We start from the raw sequence: 23,585 nt of genomic DNA on the forward strand, positions 1-23,585 counted from the left end.
AATGTGCATTCTTTCCCAATATCTATCATTTCTGCCATCTATGCAACAGAGCAAGCACAGTTCTGTGATTCAGCTTACAGTTGTAAAAGGGAGATAGCAATACTTGCCACGGAGAGTGGCACAGATGCAGATTTATTTTTCTTCTAGTGTTAAGTTATGGTATTGCTATTTCTAACAATGATTTTTTAAAAAAATTTGATATACTTACAAAGGAGACTTCAGCCAGTCTGAAAAAAATGCTCAAGTGAAATGTTGGGGCTGCTTATGAATCTGTTTGCAACATCATAACAGGAATTAGGCATGTGCTTAAAGATGGACATGCACTTAAGCATTCTGCTAAATAGATACAGATTGCAGTATGTTTTAAATTAAGCAGAAGCTTCAGTATAATATAAATACAGACCATCTTTTTATACAGTTTTAGGACAGGTCTTAAAGAAGAATATCCTCATGGCTAGGCTTCGGGAACGAAGATTAAGGGAAAGAAGAATATACGGGCCAAGAAAAAGCCCAAATGGCAAATATTCCTGTTGCCTTCTACTCAAGTGGCAAAAACCAGTTCTGGTCATACCTCAGCTTTTTATTTTTTGCTGATTTTCAACTCTTGATTTGCTAAATTTAACACTGATAGTTTCGAAAAGAGAAATAATGCTGGTTTGTTGTTTGGGTTTTTTTTTAAAGCAGCCTTCCATTTTGGTGATAACTATCAAAAGTGAAAGCCAGGGATACTTGCTACAGCTCAAAAAATTATGAAAAAAATTACATGAAAAAAAGAAGAAAATATGATGGGGAATACATATAAGGCAGACAAATTGCCTTGGCAGGTTGCAGTCAATCACAGGTCCTCCCATTCTAGAATAAATTAAAAGCAGATTTCTTTGTTTGAAGCCAAAGACATCTTCTGTTCACTCCCTATGTTCATATGTTCTGCAGTAAAGTCTTAGTAAGAGCTGACATTAAGGAATGCTATTAAGCAACACTACTTCAGTTTTGTTGTTTGAAGACTCATAATGAGTCCTCAGAGATCACTTCTAGCAACACCTAACATAGCAAATGAAGATTATCCAATATTTCATGAAAAATAAAATAAATTATTGGTGTTTAACTAATAGTAAAAAGACTGTGTCTAGCTGCTATACAAACAGTTTAATGGTAATCTAGTATGGCTGGTTAATACAATCTGGCCTCCTGGAAATACAGTTACTTTTATCAATTTTGATGTACTTAGAGGGATTTTTTCTTTTCTCTCTTTCTTTTCTTTTTTTTTTTTTCCAAAGAAAAACAGAAGTCAATTATTGGGAAAGAATTGACTAAAGAAACGCACACAGAAGCTCAAAAGACATTCTCAAATGTTTACTATACTAAGAAAAGAGAAGAGTTCTGCAATATAGCTTTATAATTTCCGTAAGGTACACAACAGGACAACAGAAGAAAGCACAAAAAGCTTTTATCTGTCCACTTTCCTCCCTACTTGAATAAAACACACATAGCTATTTCTTACCAGGTGGGGGTTTTGGTTGAAGAATAGAAACTCTGTGTTTGTCAGCATCAATTGCCAAAATATATCCTTCTTTACAGCCCATATATATTTCTGAGGTTGCAGTCCAGCAGTGGGCAGTGGGATGCACAGAAGTCTTAATACTATTTCTAGGCTTCAGCATGAAAATAGACAAGTTCAATCAACAGTTGACAAATACCTTTGCAAGCAGTTACATTCATTTCAAGGCAAAAGAAAACAAGATCATTACCTCATAAAGTCTGACCACATAACCATGTGGTTCTTGCATACTTGGCACTACTAAAACACACTTTGTTTGAATAGCTTATTTTATTGTATAATCCAACTTGCTCTGTAAAACAGCTCTTTCATCCTTTGTGTCATCTGCAAATTAATGCTAGAAATATCCCTGACCCAGACTTCCTATGTGCCTTGAGCTTCATTTTGCTAAAAAAACTCTCATAAATCTGTCAACCATAAAACAGGAAGAACAGAACTTCTCCACCAAATATTATTAAAGACAGAGAGTGACCTGTTCAGATACAACAGTAACAGGGGTCATAAAAATACCATGATAGAAAGAACCAAATTAAAGAGAATTTGGAGAGAGGAAGAGGGGAACAAAACACAGGAAAACCTTGGGAGAACATTTAAAAGAGATGATTCAAAGCACCATACACGTGTGCCAAACTGGTGAGGAACACTAAACAATAGGATGGATGAAAAAAAGATGATTCTATAATTCTATAAAACACCTGCTGGGTCACTAAAGGTTCTATAAAAAAGAAAATATGGATGGACTTGTGATGAAAACATAGGATAGAGATTCACAAGTACCTAGACTGGAATAGCAATATATGCCAAGGATTTGCTATATGATTCTGGGTAAGTAACTTACTCTTTATGCTTACAAAGCATTTTTAATTTCTCAGGGGAAAAATGTTACAGAAACAAAGTATATTAATATTTACTTTATAAATCAAATAGGACTAACAGTAATAAATCTGTAGCAAATAAGGCTTTACATCACCCAGAGAAACATTTAATATAGGCATTTTCACTGATTTTATGAGGCTTGAACATCACAAATCTTTGGGAAGGTTGTAACTGAACTTCTGCAAAACAGAAGCTCCCTGTGTAAACACAATTTCTGTAATGTTCTTTTGTACCTGTTGTCTTTACACATTAACTAGGTAAAATATGCTAATCCTAGGATGAGATTATGTAAATCCCAAACCAGGTTGCTTCTTGAACTGTGCATTGGTACAGTGGTGCATAATAATAATAATCATAATGCTGTCTTTTTTTGAACTTCTCTCCCTTTTGAGTAGCACCTCTTCAGGGAAAAAAAAATCCATGATGGTTCCTTGCCATCAAAAAGTTTTATAAAAAGACAGTGGAATAAAATTGGTGGTAGAGATGAAGTGGATTCAAGTGGGCTTGTCATGGAAAAGCATATTAAGAAAACTGAGGTGCCAGCTTTAAGAAATACAGAAACAAAACTAAATCAATCTAATGCAAGAAAGAAAAGCTGTAGGATATTTCAATTTCTTTCCTTCTGCTGCCCCACTGTGGTTACACTTGGGTACATATCCAACCCCAGTATGTGGTTCTAGAGTATGGAACACTGACACATTTCCAAGAAGCAAACAATCACACCAGCAATGGGCTTCCTTTTCTTGCTTGCCTCTCACACATTCCTTAAGAGCAGGATACAGCCTCCAAGGGCCAGGGAATACAGCTTACTCCTTTCAGTAACAGTCTGAACACACCTCATTCACCACCACAGGAGAAGTAGGTTGTCTTCTACTAACTGAAGTAGCATTGACGATAGTAGAGAGGAAAATAACTCCAAGGTATTTCCAAAAGCGGAGGAACAGATTTTAGGCCAGAGCCAGATAACTGCTCATGGACATTTGTACTGGTATACAAATCATCAGTGACAGTAACCATTGACAGATCTGCCATAGCAGCCTGTCACTTTATAAAGACAGTGAAGAACAGTGGTTATAGCACCTCTATTTTGGACAGCCTGGTCCATTACAGCAACTGTAGTCTGAAGATATCTGGCTATCAGAGGAACTCAGCAATCAATGGTCTTAATCTTAGAAGAGAATTCCAAATTTGCAAGTTAAATGTTTTCACACTTCTAGTTGGTAGCCAGGTGAAAGTAGATTTCAAACAAAATGAGAACACTTTTGAAGCCTCTCAAAAGAGGCATTTCAAGGGAGGCTAAAAAGTAAATGATCTAATACAAGTGAGACAAATGGCCATGTCCAACACTGACAGTGGTATGGAAAGCTATTTCAGAAGCAGGGGTTGCTGTCTGGAATAAAGCCTTCAATGTTTCCATATCTTGAGACATTTTGAAAGTAAAAAAGAAAGCAACCCCAAAGGGAATTAAGGATACCTGAGGGTTACTAATAGTTTAGCATAAGAATAGGTTTTCAAGGTTTCAGCAGGTTATGTTATCTTGGGAATAGTTAAATGCTGACACACTTCATGTTTCTTCTGGGATACAGATTCGTACCTCCACTGCAGATACGTTACTGTGCTAGGGCCTGTGTCAGAAATCTCAACATTGCACTGCACTATGCAGCAGCATTGTGCCTTCTCCATCTCCTGTCAAAATGGATTTCAAAAATATTGCTGAGATAACAGATCTATTTACTGGGTTGCACCTATTTAACAAACATTAAAATTATTAATTTATTAACACCTATTTGCATAGAAAGTATAATGACTTGGAACAGTAAAAAGGAAAAATTTCAATAAGTACCACGAATGTTTCTGCTTCATCTCCTACCAGTCCAGCAATGGCTGAAACTGGCAAGTCAGGGCCATGGTATGGATCATCACTACGAGAAACGGGGAAAAACAAATCCTCATGAGGACTTATGGACCCTTGTTCATCAGGGAGTTCCACAGGGCTGTGAAAAAGTAAAAGACACTGTCTGAGGAGCAGAAATATGTATAATAAATGCTGATACAAAATAGAGAAATATGTTTTCAAAATGGGCTTTCTTTCTGCAAAAGTAATGGAGAAAAAGTGAATATGTATATATATATAAATATTTACACATGTATTCTGTAATGAGAAAAGGCACAGAACCCTTCAGTGTTCTTTTCAGATTGCAAATTAAGGCCTTGTCTATACTTTCATTAGTATAACTGTGTCAGTGGCAATATGTTGCTCATATTAATAGTTAACAAGATTAAACACAGTTGGGAATGGCAGAGTATGAGAATGCCACTGAAAAAGCGAAATACTTTGAGGACTTCAACTTGAATGATACACACTACTTTTATACCAACCTCAAAAAACATTTTAGCATACAGAAATACTAGTTTAGTGTGCTCAGTGAATTGCATTGACAGAGCCACCCTCTCTGGACCTGTAAATTAGCCACACAAGTTGGAAATTACATGGAAAACTGATACTGCTTTTGGTACAATTTGTGATTACAACAACATGTTGTTTAACTATACTTAGAAAGAAGACACGAATCCAAATTTGATGTTGTCATAGCCACAAAAGCAATGCTCAACATAGCTACTTACAGAAGAGCAGAGCAGGCACTACCTTGATTCAGCCACGCAGCTTTTCATGGAGGCTGCCAAAGCAGCTGATTAGTATCAGCTTCATGGTGTGCATAATCCAGTCATGTGAGTGGTAAGAAATGAAATCATAAATTCTATTCACTCGATTGACTAGACAGATTCATAGTGCTTGTGATTTAGCAATTACTAGATGAACTGTATTGGACTAAATCCTTTGCAAATAGATGTGTTGCTAGTCTTAGTTATTAAAATATACTTCTATATTTCACTCTCAACCTAAAGGGTGTTTCACTTACTTTCGCTTAAGGTGATGCTCGTCCTCAATCCTTTCAATGTGCCAGATGGTAACGGAGCTCTCCCCAACAAAACACAGTTGTTGCCAATTCATAGGGTTAAAACTTAAAGAGGTCGCTGTTATCCCTGGCTGAGACTCACTGCACAGGAGGATATTTTCTTGCCAGTTCCTTCATTAAGGAGAGTAAAAGAAAATAAAATCCATTAAACAAGTAAAAACATTCAAGCCAAAGATTTGGATGTGATTATGACTGACATTCAAGATTCAGTTTGGAAAACAAATACCTCGTCACTGACAAAAAATTGCTGCTGCCAAACAAGTTGAGTCCTCTTGAAAATGAAAAGGATGTGGTTAATTATCCACACATAAAATTATTACTGCTAGAAAATTAATAACTAACATTTTAGAAACATTATCATGCACTTCCTCTTCTGAAAAAACCAAGAGTCAAGAGAAATGGATTTTTTTTTCAACAGTTCCATCAGTGACTACTCAAATGGGCCTAAACAATTAACTCTTCAGTACCCCAGCCTTGCTTAACACCTCCATAACATAATGACTGAAATGCTTGCAGCGGGAATAATTAGGAAATAAAACACAGCCTGTGATTACCCAAGGATTAATTACTTGGTTAATGCAGTAATTTTGTTGTGAACACAGACATACAAGCTATGGCTGCATTAACTAACTTGGGCACAAACCAGGGTAGAATTTGTGTGGAGCTGTTACGTATAGCTGACAGAGGCCTGGGAATCTGCTTTCCACTGACTTCTCCTTTGTCCAGTATATTTTATGTTTTGTCCACAGCTATTTTATGTTCTCCTCATGTAATTTGCATGTTTTTCCATTATCCAGATTCATTCTTGATTGTGTTTGCATTTTTAGGTGCTGTCCAAGAACTGATTAATGTCACTTGAAGAAAACAGTTGAAACTGTTTCTTAATTTCTTGGACAATATATCTGACTGTTAATCTAAATAACATTTATAACTTCAGTATTAGTCATTATTGGTGAGAGGAAAAAGCCTAAAATGCATACTCTGCTGTAAATGGATTTAGTATAATCTCATTATTCTGGCCTGCAATAAATTCACTCACAGAAATAGATTAGGATGTAAGACAATTGTTAACATTGACAGCATGTGCAAAAAAATGAGAAGTATTCCCACGTATACAATAACCCTCATTAAAATTACAGGAATCTATAAGCTGCAATTCTGAATTTTAAAGATATCAATGTAGATTTCTTTCTAAAACTCTGTCAGCATGTACTCATCTCATACCTAACAGATAATGCCATCCCTCTTTTATAGTAGATAATTTACTAAGATCTGAAACTACATGGTACATGTATCTGAAAAAGAATCTGGCATTAAGGCTCTCCTTTGTACAGAAAATAATAAAGATCTAGGGATAAAATATCTCAGATGAAAGGCAGCTTTTAGTTATCCATACACTTTCTATATTTTGAGACCGACATAACTTTCAAAACATCTCTTATATCTCTGATTCCAAACTAGCTCCTTAAAATGCAGGAGCTGTGCTATCATCATACTGTAATGACACCTTAATGATGCTAAACACTGAGGTTTCTATCATCTGTACACACACATTTCTACAATGAATGCATAATATAATCCAATTACAAAAATGAAGGTCATGATTTCACAGTAAATTCACACATCTCTAAGTTATAAATTCTAAGGTTAATATTGTAAAGTAATTGTATTTTGTTACTAAATTCTTTCTGACTGGAATGTAGGGTGGTTTTTTATGACAATTAGTTGCTGATAGTTGTAACAAACTAACTCAAACTGGTTAAAATTGTTTTGCCTTGGAAATTGCCACTATTTTAAAGCATTTAAACATTTCTAGGCATTTCTGTTTTTAAGAATAATCTAGAGAAGTCTGTCAAGATGGTGGAATTTAGTTTAAGTGCACACAATGAACACATTGGACCAGGTGTGTCATTCCTGCTGTAAGTGACAAATGTGTCAGCTCTTGAGGCCAGCAAGGCTGTCTGGCTGGTTTCCAGTGTGATATACACACAGACATCCTCCCTGAACAGCAAACATTATTCTTCTTCATAAGGGATAAAGAAGAGGCATCTGCAATAGTACCTACTATCATTACTAAAATTCTGAAGTTACAGGAGCAGCTTCACTGATCATTGTACAAGAGAAGATCATTAATTTGAGAGTATACAAACTATTACTTACATGTCCTTGCTCGTCTTCCTTCTACTCCACCCTCCCACTCCACAATCAATGGGAGCTTGCTGGCAATGGAGGCAAGAGCAGGACTGTATTTTCACAGTACAATTAAAATATTAAATATTCCAACTTTCTGTATCTGCACAACATTACATATTTTCAATAACAATAAGCAGAGAATTATGTTCTAATCCAGTAATCCACATTACTGTAATCACTGAGCAAAATTATAAACCAGAATTAAGATCAAGCAAAAGTAATTAAGAGGACCACTGAACAGTCAAGGGGGACAAACCAGCAGAACTCAGCTTTAGAATCCTTTTCCTCTTTTCAGCAGGCAACTTTCTTCCACAAACAGCATGGTGCTCAACTTCCAACAGTGAACAGATAGTTATGATGCTGAAGACTTTGGAAGTACTCCAAAAAACAAAATTTGGAAGAAGGTAGAAGATAGCTCTGGTAAAATTAACAGCCATTTTGACTAATGCTAGAAAATAAACAGCAATTTTGGTTACAGAAAGTTTGCAGACAACAATCAATCAGGAAAAAAAAAGAAAGATGAAGGCAACCATGTGTTCTACATTTATTAATATATGCTAAAAAAGCACACACACAAAAATATGAATTAAATGCAAATGGTATTAGAGATTTTTTTTAAAGCTCTTACCATACTGAAAGAACAAATTCTGGGATGGAGGAGTAACTGGCTAAATACGGGCCTGTGAAACTAAACGCAAGTAAGGTGTAGTCCAGCTGAGCACTACCTGAAATGTAAAAATAAAGCACACGGTCTTTTATTGCCCCAGACTTTATTGTACATTATCACAAATACTCTTCTCACTTCCCTTATATCCACTTTAATTCTTCAAAGATATCCTTTAGGCCCTTGATTTCTCTGCTTCACTCCAGACTATTCTTTGGATTTGATTGTAAAAATGTTCCCTATGTATCACTTCTTGGATTTTTTTCAATTTTTTCTTTTGATAATACTTGAATTTGAAAGTATTTTTCCTCAAGTATCCTGAAATCCTTTGCAGTCATAATATCACTCATATACATGAAAAAAACAAGTAGTATGATCTTTATTTAAATGACAAGGGAACTGAAACATGGATAGGGTAAGCAACTTAACTAAGGAGGGAAATGTTATGAAGTAGGCAAAAATCTACACTAGATCCCAGACTTCAAAGTTTAACTGCAAGAACCCTCATTGCTTTCACATCTCGGGTTTCTCATGTGGTTTTCAGCAGTCTGCTTTCGAGCCTACTGCAGTATGATTTTTTTTGCTTATTATAACTATATTTTCCTAAAACTAATTCCACTTAATTCCTTTTGTTTTCCTTTTAGATCAGCTTTGTTATGTATTGTCATATTCCTCCCCAGCTTGAACCTAAGTAAAAGCAGTGCAGTGGAAATCTCCTTCCACTGCTTTCCATGAATCTTGTCCTGAGACAGTTCCCTGTCACACTGTTTTTTAAGTCTTATAAAAAAACATAACTTCAGAAACTGGATTATTAAAGTATTGTTTTAATGAAATGGTGATGAGGAAGGTTACCACATCACTACCTTTTAATTCTGTCAGTTTATTCAGTTCTGGAAAATGGTGGATATATATGATGGGGTTCAGCTTCTGGTCGGAAAAGGCCACCACTTCACTGCTGGCATTTGCTGCAAAGGCTCCCACTGGGCCCGTTTGACACTGTAGTGCTGTTGTCTTCTTTGTTTCAACGTCCAGGAAAAGGATGTAATTACCACAGGGGTAGCAGACAGTTTGATTGTTGATAAAGCCAAAGCTCTTGTTTGAGAATCCCTGAACCCAGCTGGAAATAGAGCAACTGAACATTAAAACATTAATCAATGACACATATTTCTCAAAATGCTGTGCTAAAGGCAATGTTGTAGCCTAAGTTACATTGAACTCATGCTTGGGATTTGTAAGACTCATCCTCACAACAATGTCGCAAAACCACAATAACTTCAAGATCTTGCATTATGAGTCACCAATTCAGTGTTTTCAAAAACATAGGGTCAATCTTACCCTCATGGAGCACAACAGACTGGTGTAAGAATATGGAGAAATGCTTGTATATCTTCCAGTTTTCACTAAAAATAAAATTAGTTCAAAGACTCTGGTCTTGTACTTATATATCACAGTAAAGCATATACCCCTATTCTGAAAGAACTGCAGAGCTACAATTTGTACTTGGGACCCTGTTGTGTTTGCTTAACCTTTTTACACTTTCATAGTTCATCTCATCCCCATAAAATAAAAAAAAATACGAAGGCACAGCTTGTGTTTACATGAACCCAACCAGAAGGACTGTTCTGCTTTAAAGACACCAGTATTTTAACATGGCAAAACTCTGGAATGTAAACAGGATGTGTTACACAAGGACTGAAATAAATTACTGAAGCAGAGTCAGCTTATGAACTTACAATATGTCAACAAATTCATAACTACCTGCAGATGTTTTTACCTTTCAGAAATCCTGTGGATAAACATCAAGGTCCTCTAATCAAAGGGATTTATCACTAAGTGAGGATGTCAGTTTAGCCTGCTAGTACCACGGCAGGAAAGTTCCAGCAGTGTAACAGGCACCCTCTGTGCACAACACTGCTGTTACCACTTTCTCTTCTAATTTCCATCTCTGCTCTTCTTCCAAATAAGAGTATTTGACTGGGAGAGACCTTTGTTCTCTGCAATTGCTAGAAGCACTTTTATGCTCCTTTCATGAACATAAGTCAGCCATAAGATCAGCTCAGCTGCTGATCCTTTGTACTCAGATGGTACTACAGCCTGGGCACTCTCATACTTACAAACATATTAAAATTACTAGTCTTGAGATATTTACGTCCAGCAATAACTTCTTGTTATCTTTTCTGAGGACCTTCTGCTCTTGGCTTCTTTTGCTACACGCAAGGGGGAAATGGGAGCACGTGTTTTCTTCCCCTCTCCACCCGCGCTGCCCTGACAGATCCCACCACCGCGGGGCCCCTGTGGAGGCTGTGCCGGCCGCCCCCACCTCACTTCCAGCGCGGCCTCTTCGGCCAGGAGCTCCCGGCCGGGGCCCGACCCCGCCGCCATCGCCCCCGACGCCGCTGCCGCCCGTGCCTTGGCAACAGCAACGGCGTCTGCCATTGGCCAGGCTCGGAGCGCACACCTGATTGGCCCTCGCTCGTGCACCACCCAATCACTGAGCGCGGGCGGGTATTTAAAGGGCCAGCAAGACAGCAGAAGGTACTTCTGATCCTGGCCCGGTGACTGTGGGTTCCTTCTCTCGGTCACCCTGCGTGTCCCTGCTCCTGGGCCGGTGTTATCTGCCCTTCTGTTAGTGGGACAGTTGAACTGTTCTGTCACCTCTTATGCCTCTCCTGGTGGACTTGTTTATGAGGAACACCTCCTTCCTTGGAGATATTTACGAGTTATCTGGATCTAGCGCTGGATTTAGAGGCTTAGGGGCTACAGTAGTCATCATCATGGCTAGGCTTCGCAAATAAAGATTTGAGAAGGACTCTATCCACACTTGCTGCAAATGCGCTGATGGCTAAAAAGGCCAATGCGAGATAGACAAGTCTGGTTGCAAAAGGCACAGTGGAAAGTCTCCCTAGGCGGTATTGGCAAGATGTGATTCTTTCTGCATTGTCTTTTCTCCTCAAGAATGATTCTGCGTGTGTTCTCAAAAGAAGCGCAGCGTTATGTATAGTGTATCTCCATGTCTCCTGATTGGAGGCCAGAATAGACCAATGATGATGATCAATAATGGCCAAGGCTGAGATATTGTTTCAGGGAGTCCTTGTATCTCCTCTTTGGGGCTCCTCTCTTGCAGCAGCCAGTGGCAAGTTCACCATAGAGCACAAGCTTAGGGAAGCGGTGGTCCTTCATCCTGGAGATGTGCCCCGCCCAACGCAGCTGTGTTCTCAGCAACATGGCCTCAATACTCGTAACTGCTGCCTGTTCAAGGACAGATGCATTAGTCACGTAATCAGTCCAGTGGACATTCAGGATTGTACAGAGGCAGCAAGTGGTGGTGGTAGATGATTCAGATCCATATAAAAGAGTAGACAGTACAATGGCTCTGTAAACAGTAACCTTTGTACTTTTCTGCAGGTGTTTATTACACCAAACTCTTTTATGGAATTTTCCAAAAGCACTGTATGCCTTTGCTAACCTGTTGTGTACCTCTTTGTCAATCTTACCATCCGAGGAGATGATGCTTCCCAGATAATTAAACTGCTGGACTGACTTGAGTTCTGATTGACCAATTGTGATGTGGGGATGATGGAAGACTTCCTGAGGTGCAGGTTGGTAGAAAACTTGTCCTCTTCAAGCTGACTTCCAGCCCAAAAAGCTCAGCAGCCTCTGCAAAGCAGGATGTTAAACGCTGCAGAGCTGCTTCTGTGTGGGCAACGAGGGCGGCATCAGCAAAAAGCAGCTCATGGACAAGATGATTTAAAGTCTTAGTATGAGCCTTCAGTAGCCTTAGGTTGAATAGGCTTCCATTGGTATGATATCGGATGTAGATACCATTTTCTACTACAGTGGTAGTGCTGGGTGAACAGTTGGATTTGATGATATTAGATGTTTCTTCCAACCTTAATGATTCTATAAGGTACTACAGTTCTTGGACTCTGTAAGATGGGGCTCCTGAAGCTTCAGAGAGCTGAGAAGTCTGCTGGAAAAAAAAGAGGAAGTACAGCTGTGGTCTTTCCCAGTGTACTTGTGGCTTCTAGCCTGGTAATACTGTAAGAACCTTCAAACATTTAAAAAGCAGATTTAACAGAATCTTCTTTTCTCTTTCCTAAGGGAGGAATGTAATTTATAGTGCCTTGCTTGCTTGTGTTAGCTTGCTGTTACTTAGCTGTATAGTGGCAGCATGCAGTTTTGTAATACTGCTGTGTACTCAGTGCTGTAGAGCAACAGTGGAGCATGACATTCCTGTCCAGAGGCAGCAGGACAAGCCTATTCCTTACCTTTTGTCTCCACAGCTGCTTTGTGTGCCCCACAGAACCAGGAGAGAATGAGGAAGTAGGTTTATTTTCTCTGGTGCCTCTGAGGGCCTGTTGTAGCATGTGGGTGTTGTAATGCTACTCTGGTTTCCCATGTGCCTGTGTCCAGGTTGTGAGTCAACAGACTGCTTGTGTATTTCTTAATTGCTATGAGAAATTTCAAATCAATTTTCTCTTTTTTTCCCCCAAAATTTTGCTGAATCTTTCTTAAGGATAGGTACTCAGAGGAACCAAAAGTCACTAACAGGCAAAACAAGTACGGATCCACTGATGAGACTGGAGAATCCCCAGTCCCTCTATTAGCCTTGGGGGTTTGACAGGGATGTGTACATTGGCAGGAAGGCCAGGACTCTCTCTCCCTTTGGCAAGGGCTGCCCCAGCCCTCTGGTCCCTACAAATGTGCTGTTTCCTAATAACAAAGAGCTCTGACCTTGAAGGTTAGGTGGAAGTGTGTGGAGCCCCAGGAAGGGAATCACTTTACTTCTCTGGTTATATATCAACTTGGACACTGCGTGTAAAACACATTAAGAGGAAAGCTCCTCAACTTCCACTGTTGTACCCCAGGAAAAGACGGTGTAAGAAAGGCCCTGGTGTGCTCATCTCAACCGAAAAGGGAGCAAAAAGGATGATGAGCACTCCAGTCTGCGCTTTGGTTCTTTTTTTTGCTCTATGCACACACTGATGCTCCCAACAGGCCCCGTTTGCAGAACAAGCATGAATCCCTCTATGACTGCAAGGTAGTAACGAAGGTAAATCTAACTTTCGCTGTGCCCCCTTGTCCGTTGGGTTATCTACTGTCTCCTCTTGTGTTTTCACCATGAAGCAGAATAGCTGCAGGAAAGAGAAATCGTCCTTGTTACTGTGGGTTTTGCAGGGCAGTAGGTGATGGAGCACTGCCGTAGCAGGAGGAGGCAACGAGGAGAGCCTGGTGCCTGTCAGCTGCTGAGGGCACTGCTTATAAACAAACACCTGGCCTGCGGGGTGGAGTTCGGCCGTGGGTGTCCCACTTACGCGGGGGCGCCAGCGGGGTGGTTGTGCTGAGGGTATAAGCACAGAGAGGGAGCACGGAGAGCAGCTGGACAGTGCCTGTCCCAGCTGGGTGGGGAGGGCGGTCAGATCAAGGAGAGACACTGGGCAAGTAGTGGGCCGGGCCGGCCGGACCCCCGGGGTGAGAGGGAAGGAGGAGGCGGGCCCTGACCCCCCGCCCCGCTGAGGCGGTGGTCCGGCCCGCCCGGGGCCGCCTCCGCGGCGGGGCCGGCGGCGCTGGGCGAGAGAGGCACGGTGGGAGGAGGCGGATCGCGAACACATCGCATGGTATACGAGATGGCGAACGATCGCTCCCGCAGCCCTGGCAAGGTGAGCGGCGCGGTGCCGGGGCTTGTGGGGGGCGCGGGGGGAGTGCCGGCGCTAACACCCCTCTCCCCGCAGGTAGCGCGGCGCCGGGGCCCGTGCCCGAGGGGCTGCTGCGGCTGTACGGCATGAGGTTCTGCCCCTTCGCGCAGAGGACGCGCCTGGTTCTCCGCGCCAAGGGCATCAGGTGAGCTCTGAGCGGCCCCTGCACCCCACGGGGAGGGGGCGGCCCGACCTTCTCTCCTAAATGGCTCTTGGTTAAAACAGTCCTGGAAGAACTGATTGGAAAGAGGTCTCTGTGAGTGGTTTTGCTCTAAAGCTTTTTTTGGGGAGGGGGGAGAGGGCTGTTCTGAAGCACATGTATTAAATTAACTATGTAAAGGCCCAAAGTAAACTACAGAATATGCTGAGTTGGAAGGGACCCACAAGGATCAAGTCCAACTCTTAGCCCTGCACAGGACATCCCTAAAAGGCACACCCTGTGCCTGCAAGCATTGCCCAAATCCATAGGGAAATTGCCTAGATCTATAGGGAAAAACCCCAAGCTGATTTTTTTTTTTTTCTTCTCGCTGAGTAAACATCCCGAATGTTTACAGTAATAGCATTGGAGCTTATCCTGGGTAAATGTGATTAGAGACATAACATACGCTTTTGTTTGTTTTTGATGAGAGCAGCAGTGGAAGTTCTGGGAGCTACGAATATTCAGTATTTCTGTTGTGTTACTGCCCAGCAAAACACAATAGTTAGTGAGTGGCCTTTTTGAAAGAGGAAATACACTGTGTTCTATAACATGGTTGCATTCCTGTGCTGTAGTGAGTTAATGGAATTCAGTACTTGTGTTTGTTTCTTTTTCAAGATAGCCATATCATTTCAGTGTTCTTAAATGGGGTCCAATGCTTCCCTCAGTCTACAACTTAAAAGTAACAGGTTTTTACATCTTTTTCTGATTCCACCAAGTTGCAGGCCTGCCAGTGGTTTGTTAACCAACGTAGGTCTGGGAGTTCATGTAATGTAGGGAATGCTTACCATTCAGTACTCCTGACAGCAAGGTGAGAGTTGAGTTCGTTTTATTTTTAACATGGGTCTTTTTTTTGAAAGAGTAGATGCAGTAAAACTTCCAGGCCAGTATAATTGTGTCTTTATTTAGTGCTGGGAGGTTTGTTGTAGTGATTCTGGAAGTGATTTATGGCTAGATGTCGTAGTTGCCTTCTGGTAACCTTTCAGTGGTTTTGAAGGTTCAGCTGTGTTTAGCAGACCTTTGGGTTTACTGGGAATTTTGTGGGGTCACACATATAGCACAGCATTTAACCTATGGTTTGTTAATCTTTTTTTATCAGTATCTTTTTGCCTTTACCCTAAACACCTGTTCTAGGTTGGGAAGATAAGTAGGTAGGATGCTCTCCTGATTTGCTCTTTGGTGTAAGGACAGGTTAAAGTTCAGCTGCATTTCTTAATTGAGGTGTAGCTTATTGGCAATAAAGTGTTACTTCTTTAGAATGCCCTTGAACCCACATGTGATAAGTGTGCTGAGTTATGACCTGTGTTTTTAGCATGACAATAAGGACTGCCTCTGTTGTGTGCTTGCAGACTGTGCGTGTCTTTTATTAGTTCAACAAACAACTCATTTTAAGTCAGTCCTGACTTTCTCCAGCAAATTATGGCAGTATTTCTGTATCAAAGGATTAGTCCTGCAAAAGTCTTCAGGGAAAATGGGGGGAGTGCAGGGGAATGAGGATTCAGCCTCTCAGTACTGAACTTTTGAGGTGTAATGGCTTGTGTTTCACCACTGTATGGAGTGGACTGTAGCAGAACTGAGCCTGTCTGGGTCTTGTTTGTTTACCTGTTTTAGCCATGAAGTAGTCAACATCAATCTGAAGAACAAACCTGACTGGTTCTTTGAGAAGAACCCCTCTGGGCTGGTCCCTGTTCTGGAGACCAGCAAGGGCCAACTGATCTGGGAGTCCCCAATCACTTGTGAATATTTGGATGAGGCATTTCCAGAGAAGAAGCTGATGCCTTCAGACCCATATGAGCGAGCCCGTCAGAAGATGATCTTGGAAGACTTCTCAAAGGTAGTGCCTGATCAGTGTAGGATTATGTTGACATGTAAAAGGAGGCTGGGTTTGGCTCTCTTTTTGGTTTGGAGGTGGTTGGCTGCAGTTAACCTCTCTGTACAAGCATATCCTTTGAGGAGTCTAGGAAGTGAAAGAAGTCAGCTTGGATATGAGACAGGAGAGGAAGCAACAAAAGATGCAAAGAGATGTGGACAAAGAACGGGGATAGAAGGGAGGATATATTTGCAATAGGCCTTTCTGGATAGACCTGATGGGAAGAGGGTTACAGGGAATCATGTTGAAAGAAAGAAAATGTGCAGATGGGAAATGTACCCTTCTTTTCACTATTCTCCTCTTATTACAATACTAAAATTCATTACTATTTGTATTAATTTTTCCTGTAAGCCTTTGCTTCTATACTTTTCTGAAGTATAGAAGTTTTTTATTAATGGACTTTATTTAGCTCTTTAAAGTCAAATCTTTAAAATTTAACTTGCATTTAATATCTTAACATCTAAGTTAACATTTTAAGTTCTGAGTGACTGACTTGTATTATTGTAATAGGAACATTACAAACTTCATACTTTCCTTTTATAGATAACACCCTTACTTTTCAAGCATGTTTTGGCAGTCAAAGATGGACAAGACACCACAGCACTGAAAGCAGAGATTGCTGAAAAGTTTGGCAAATTTGAAGAGGTAAGAGTTTTTCATGATAATGAGTAGGTTGTCAACCTTTGTGTGATTTTTTTTCCTTTCATGCTGTGGCCTTTGGAGATAGGTCTCTTCTCATTTAGTTGGTAGCTACAACAAGGAACAATCTTTCAGTTTACTACTCCCAGCCTAGAATGCACAACCAGCACCATTAGAGTAAATGTCAAGTAGCTAAACTAAACTTTATCTCATGAGGAAGACTATGTGGACTTGTGGAGATTTTTGAATTCTAGTTGACTGCTGTTGCCTTGGCTGTCTTTGTTCTGCTTTAAATGTAAGGACACCTTGCAGGATGTGCTAAGAGCAAGGGCTGAGGAGCCAGAGCTTCTGAAGAGCATCTGTTCTGTAGCTCTGCTGAAATCAGTGCAGACATGCTGGTGATGATATAAAGTCTTTTTCATTTTACAGATTACCTTTGCTGGGGGGTGGGGGAAAGAAGCAGAATGTAACCTGTGCCTTGTAGAAATCCAGCCCTGGACCATGTTCTGCCACTCGAGGTGTAAGGCAACTTCAGCAGAGCTCCAGCAGGTGTCAGGTGGCTTTGGTGCTGTATTAATCACTTGACAGTCCATGTCATTAGTGGTTCTTGGCTAGTCTGAACAGCTGTTGGACTTGCCTTTGTCATGAACCCATTCCTTCTGCTTCTTTAGCAGCTACAACTAATGCCTGGCTGGATCAATTAAGAAGAGTTCATAGAGTCATAGAACATGCTGAGTCATTTTCAGGGTAGTCTTGTTTGTCTTATCAGCCTAAGCTTGGAGTAGTGCAGATGACAAATGAGTTCTTGAGGGAAGTCATGTGTGTTTCACTTTCCTTAATGTTTAATAGAGTTGTATTTCAGGGAAGATTAATCTTCCCTTTTGATCAATGCAGTGAAATACTTGCTGTTCCTTCAGTGTCTCTATTTTACTATGCCCTGAAGGATTTTGCAGCAGCAGCTGACAGTCAGCTGAGGATGGGAGGCGGGAACAGAGCCGTGCAAACTTCCCTCAGCCTATTGCAAGTGATATTCCAGAGGGGAAATGTTTCTAAACAGTTCTGTATTTCGATTTCTGCTGCCCAACAGAGGGGGCTGTGCTCCCATCTCTGCACCTGTGCAGTGGCTGGTTGTGCTTTGCTAGACACCTGGAAGTTCAAACAGCTTGATGCTTCCTGAAGGGCTGCTGTGACATTTCTACCAGATCATGGGGGTTAAGGCACAGGGAATAAATGCCATACAAGTATAGAATAGTGGTGAGTGTCCAAAAAGACAAAGATTTTTAAGGTCTCTTGAGTTCCACCTTTAAAATGCCTGAAAACAGAGGGACTAGTCTAATGAAAGAGGAGACCAAGCTCTGGAAGGTCCTTAAAGCATGTTAAACTTGGATGACCATGGCACTTAAAAATGCATTGGAACTGCCAATGTAACGGGAGAACTTGCTGGATTCTTTGTGACCCTGCTTTCTGTGCTGAGCTGTGAGGATCTCTTTCTGGTGTAACTTACACTTGCTTCCTGTTCCCTTTGCACCTGGAATGAAATGCACTTCAATATGTAATGTTAGAAATGTTTCCCTAACACCACTTGGCCTCAACTGCCGTGGGAAAAGAGTCCCTTCTAAAATAGTACTCTTACTTACCTGGATGTTAAATTTAGCTGGATTTATTGCTCAAGAAATGCATGTGTGTTATGTTTGATTAGTCTGTGCCATTAATGACTTTTGAAAAGTAAGAAATCACAAACTGACAGATTCTGAGAACTAAGTTCCTCTGTTTGTGCACATGCTGCAGATTGCTAGTGATTCATATTTTGTGACAGTTTTTGAATCTATGGAAAAGAGTTGGACTGTGAAATAGCAACCGTAGTATTAAGCTTAACTGTACTCTGCCAATATTGCATGCACAAGAGAAATACAGTGTATCCCTTATTTGCTGTCTGATTCCTACAGTCTCCCTGCATCTCCCTATGAAGTGGGCTTTTTGATATTGTTCTGTTGTACTTTTTCTTCTGGGGACAATTGACATTTCTGGCCTTTCACAGATTCTGTCCAAACGCAACACTGTGTTTTTTGGTGGGAACTCCATCTCTATGCTTGACTACATGATCTGGCCGTGGTTTGAACGCCTGGAAGCATTCCAGCTGAAAGAGTGAGTACCTTGCCTAGCTTCTAGTGAGTTCTGAAGTGCCTCAGTATACATATTCTTTGCATACATGCAGCAATGAGACACTCATGGGGGCTGTTGAAGAGGGCTTGTATTATGTTGCAGTTAAGGGGAAGCATCTTACAAAAAAAAAAGATGAGTTGTTCAAGGATCTTCTATAAATAGGCTTTCTTTCACCAGCTGTGCTTTCCTACCAAATAATTGTGACAGACCTGGAAGAAGTGGTTGAAATACAAGACTTTATCTCCATCCCTAGTATCATAGATGAAAATAGTCTTTATTTGAAGGGGATGGAGATATGGCAGCCTAAGTACAAATTTCTTTATCCAAAACCTCAGACTACGCACATGAGGTGGGTTTTTTTTGTTGTTGTTGGTTATAGTTTGTTTTTAATATCTGTGGGTTTGTGGATTTAATCTGTTAGTCAGATCCTCAATTTCTTCAATAGACTGTCTGTTTTGAGCTGCTGGGTTGCAGGGTTGTACAAACTGCACAGCTTTTCTTGGTATTCAAGAAGGCTCAGAGGTTCATGGGTTGTGGGGAGGAATTCAACCACTGCACACAGCATTTGCCTCAAGAGGCATTGTGAACAAAGCATTCCAGAGGGAGGCAGTGGAGCACAAGCCTCTGCCCTCAGCTCAGGGCAGATGATATACAAGAGCTGTGTGTTTTGCAGCAGGGATAACAGGAAGCAAAAACATGGTGATACCTTGCACAATAAGTGCTCTATTGTGTTTTTGCTGGGCTTTGCAGAGCCCACAAGCTCCATAAGAACTCTTCCATATTCCAGATGCTAGTTTGTCTTCTATGGCCTGATATTTATTCCTGTCACCTGCTCTAAGCTGAATATTGTACTGGGAGGGAGAAAGTAGTAAAATGGAATTGTTGAAGCTGTTTTCTTTCCTTTATGCCCTCCAAGTTTTCCATTTGTGTAACTCAGTCTCTTCCCTTTTCCTGTAGCACTTTGAATCACGCACCAAAGCTCCAACGCTGGATGGAGGCCATGAAGGAGGACCCTGCTGTCAAGGCTACAATGACTGACACACAGACATTCAAGAACTACCTCCAGCTGTATTTGGTGAACAGCCCTGAGGCATGTGATTATGGGCTCTGAGGTGCCAGTAGGCATGAGCTTGCTGAAGTGTCAGTGCTGTTTTTCAGTGTGGGGACTTAGTGTAATTTGATGTGGGCTCTTCTGTGGTTGCATTTCATGACTGGGAATAAATCTGTGCTGAAAAACTGAGAAACCTGCTGTGAACTCCACTTCTTCCTGTCATGAGGAGGATGTGCTGGCTTGAAGCAGGAAATGGAAAGTCATTGCCAGCCATATATATTGCATAAGGGAAGATGTTGTTACTCAGAGATGATGGTCTGTAATCTCTGGCCTCTTTGTAGGCATTGCTGGTGGGCAGTCCCCGAACTGATGCTGTTAACGTGATTTAAAAATTGTAATACTGGTGTCCTGAAAATGAATAAAAAGCAAACAATGTCTTTAAAGAGTTTTTCCTTCCACTTTCTGGGCAGCTGTTGGTCACTGGTCATGCAGAGAGAGAGGAGCAGTGCACTGTAAAGGCTAAAACAGATAGTGTGGCTTGTGAAGTTGTTACCTAGTACAAACTGTCTCTTTAGACAGAGCTACTGCCAAACCACTGACCTCGCAGCCCTGTTCACTTATCCCTGCTGAAGTCATGTTCACAGGGACCATCTAATAAAATTCCAGTTTGGGGTAGATATGCTAAGGGAGAGTGTATGGTTGTAATCCTTCTCTGTCCTTCTGAAGTTGGGTAGTGTTTATTCTAGGTTCTAATCTAAGGGCTGGAGTAGGGAGTAAAGCCAACAGAAACCATATCCTGAGCAGAAGGACATTTATTTTTTTGTTCTGCTCCAGAACTCAAAGCATTGCTGTATTTGCCAAGGTGTAGATGAAATCAGAGAACAGAAGTAGAAGGAGTTCAGTCAGAGCATTATGTACTGGTGGAGTCTTGCTGCTTGATGAAGAAATGAATACATTCTGTTCCATCAGGTAAATTGCAGGATCAGAGCTTTTCAGTTGAACATCTTTTGAAGGTATCCTCTGTACTAACATAGCTGTGTGGGGACAAGATTGTTTGAATCAGAAGTAATCACAGGAAAAACTTCTGTTCCTTTTTTTGCCTTTTATCCTTTTTTTCCTGTCCACATAGGGGATTAAAAGATCTATTACGCCTTCTGATGTTGCTCAACTGTGTATGTCCGTCAGACTACTAGCAACCCAAACTAGCCAAAATTCCAGAGAATAAGCATGCAGATAAATATAAGGCAAAGCAGCGTGTCCAGGGGCAGGGCTGTGGTTCCTGTGGTGCTGAGATACCCAAGACTGCTCCTATCTCTCCCATTGCAGTGAGGTAAGGTAGCATAACAGAAGGTAGTGGTTCATGGATTTCATGGTAATTGAGGCACTGGGAGTCTTGGAGCTTTTCTGGAGAAAAGGTGGAGTAATCTTTTTTTTTTCCATTAACATGTTCTAGCCCAGCACACTAAGGAGGTGCATGCTTGTGTAACTTCAAGTAGGAAAGCAGATATGAAAGGCAGATTTGATGAGGTAAAAGAATCAGTAGGAGCTTGGTTTGTCAGCCTGCAGCTGTTGGAGGGGCTTGTTTATGCTCTTATTAGCTTTAATTCAAACTATGTGACTTTTTCTCTCCTGTTTATCTTTGTGACTTTTAAGCACATCTGGCACTACTTAGAGAAATAATTATCACTCTGCTATTCCTTCCAGAATGCCAATGTCTTCTAAAAAGTTTCCCAGTTGGAATGTGATGGTATTACGTGTTCTGTGGATTGTCATTAGAGAACCCAGAGGAAGCATAAAGCTGTGAAGTGTGTTGTCAGGATGTGGATCTGGGCCTTTTCATTAGATGAAAGCAGGGTCTGAGCTTTATAAAACCACTGTCTCTGAAGTAGTGGTGGTGGGATCTCAGTGGCAAACTTCCAAGGATTAACTGCAGAACATTTTGGTTTTATTAGCTGCTCTGCTTTGTGTAGGGCTTAAGAGCTGTTAGTATTGTGCTAGAAATATGTAACAGTTTGCTCCAGTGTGTAATTGGACTAGCAGGAGATGTGACATTAGGGAGATCCAATAATAGGTTAAGAGCAGAGACTGGCATCCAAAAACTGAACTGACTAGGGCCAGACCATGGTAACCCGGAGACTGTGTTGTCCAAACAGAAAGATGTGCTCTTCCCATCTTTATTTAGTGGCTAAAGGGTACCATTATAAATGTGCTACCTCAGCAAAAAAAGTTAAAATGAAATATTCTGCCTTATAATTTGCTATTAAATATCTGTGTTCTAAACCCTCAGGCAGACAGCTGGGGTCTTGAACTCATTACAGCACAGCAAGAAATGCAGGCCTCAGGCAAAGTGTTTTTAATGTGGTAATGAATATGCAACAGTTTGGCCCAGTTTTCAAAGGAAAACACAAGTTATGTGGAATGGACTGGCTCTCTCCTTTCAGTGGATGGGTGTAAAGGAGACACTGTATTAATTTGAAGAGGCCAAGAAAAGAAAACACAAATCTTCAGTTCTGGTCAACAGAAGAGAAAGATGAAAGTCAATAAGGGAAGGGTCAAGCAGATGAACAGCTGTGCCCTTTGCTCAGACCTCTCCTTAAAATCTTCTGTGGATCAGATTATACAGCAAGTACAGTCTTTACTCACCATCTACTCCATATTTTGCCCTTAAAAGATGTTACTGGTGCTATTGCTTTTGAAAAGAGTTTTGGTTTTGTTTGGTTGGGGGTTTTTGTTTGTTTGGTTTTGTCGGGTTTTTGTTTATTTGTTTTTTGTTCCCTGTTATTCGGTCACCAAATATAACTGCTCTCAGCACAGGTTAAAGGAGATAAATTCACTGTCAAGCAAAAAGAACAGAGTTTGTCTTGTAAAAATAGTGAGTTTAGTACCATGATGGATAATAGATACTTCAGATTAGCATGGCATTGAGCCTTGTTCTGTTCTGCATTTATAACATCTCTGTATCTTTACTGATGTCCCTGAGATGGTTTTTGGTACCCTAATGGAAGACATGGTCCAGCCTTTCTTTTTTCATTATAATTTTAGGAGCCCTTATATTGAAGCTGAGAGCAAGATAGAAGGCAACCAAGATGAAGGGAGGGAGGAATGGGGATCCCAGGCTCTCAAATCTGGGAAGTTTTGCAGTTTAGGGTAAACTGAGTGGGGACTTGGGTGAATAGGACTGTGGCAATTTCCTCTTGCTTGGGGAAATTGTTGAGAAGCTTCTGTCCAGGGAGGTGTTAGAAACCTCTGTGGTTCTTGTACTTAAAGTGGTAGTAAGTGGAGATGGTGGTAGGAAACATCTCAAATGTCACATACTAGGGACACCTGAAGCACTTGTGTGAATTCTATACAGATGCCTGTAGATTTGTTACTTTTTCTAATCAATTAAAAAAGAAGAGAAAAGGAAATCTCAGCTTCTTGCTGTGCCTCATTTAACAGCTGTCTGTCCAGCTCACCAGAGGTGCCTGACTGTGTGTGAGCACATGTGTTGGGCATGTGGTGTTGGCACAGTGTTAGATGTCCTGGGCCTGCTCTCCCAAGTTTTCCTCTGTCGTGGCATCTGTAATGTTTCCCCTGCATTAGCATGTTTGGAGAACTGTCTGTTTCTTATCCTTTTTTCTTTACTAGTAGCTCAATTATTTCAGCACTCTGTTCCTTGGACATGGATTTCAGGTGGGAATTGCTGATGCAAATCCAGTCTC

At 40.9% G+C, this 23,585-nt stretch overlaps 2 protein-coding genes across 3 annotated transcripts in view; one reads left to right on the top strand and one right to left on the bottom strand.

The window, feature by feature from the left end:
- CFAP43 (cilia and flagella associated protein 43) overlaps positions 1-10,705 on the bottom strand; it is a 40,947-nt gene extending 30,242 nt beyond the window's left edge. The window contains exons 1-6 of one of the 2 annotated variants that reach the window (XM_018069285.2): positions 10,590-10,689; positions 9,133-9,386; positions 8,234-8,330; positions 5,356-5,523; positions 4,278-4,428; positions 1,502-1,652 (exon numbers count right to left, since the gene is read on the bottom strand). In XM_018069285.2, coding sequence (XP_017924774.2) covers positions 1,502-1,652; positions 4,278-4,428; positions 5,356-5,523; positions 8,234-8,330; positions 9,133-9,386; positions 10,590-10,651 — 883 coding nt within the window. In that variant the 5' untranslated portion in view covers positions 10,652-10,689. Of the gene's footprint in view, positions 1-1,501; positions 1,653-4,277; positions 4,429-5,355; positions 5,524-8,233; positions 8,331-9,132; positions 9,387-10,589 lie in introns of both variants that reach the window. The other variant, XM_018069286.2, reaches the window with a different exon arrangement.
- A 2,598-nt stretch (positions 10,706-13,303) lies between these two features.
- On the top strand, positions 13,304-20,077 carry GSTO1 (glutathione S-transferase omega 1). Its single transcript, XM_018069292.1, has 6 exons — positions 13,304-13,322; positions 14,002-14,110; positions 15,773-15,995; positions 16,575-16,676; positions 18,709-18,815; positions 19,791-20,077. The coding sequence occupies exons 2-6, from the start codon at positions 14,052-14,054 to the stop codon at positions 19,942-19,944; spliced, it is 645 nt and encodes a 214-aa protein (XP_017924781.1). The 5' UTR covers positions 13,304-13,322; positions 14,002-14,051; the 3' UTR covers positions 19,945-20,077.
- Positions 20,078-23,585: the final 3,508 nt, after the last annotated feature.

The sequence above is a fragment of the Manacus vitellinus genome, unplaced genomic scaffold (assembly GCF_001715985.3).
Source record: "Manacus vitellinus isolate BGI_N305 unplaced genomic scaffold, ASM171598v3 scaffold_15_pilon, whole genome shotgun sequence".
Lineage (NCBI taxonomy): Eukaryota > Metazoa > Chordata > Aves > Passeriformes > Pipridae > Manacus > Manacus vitellinus.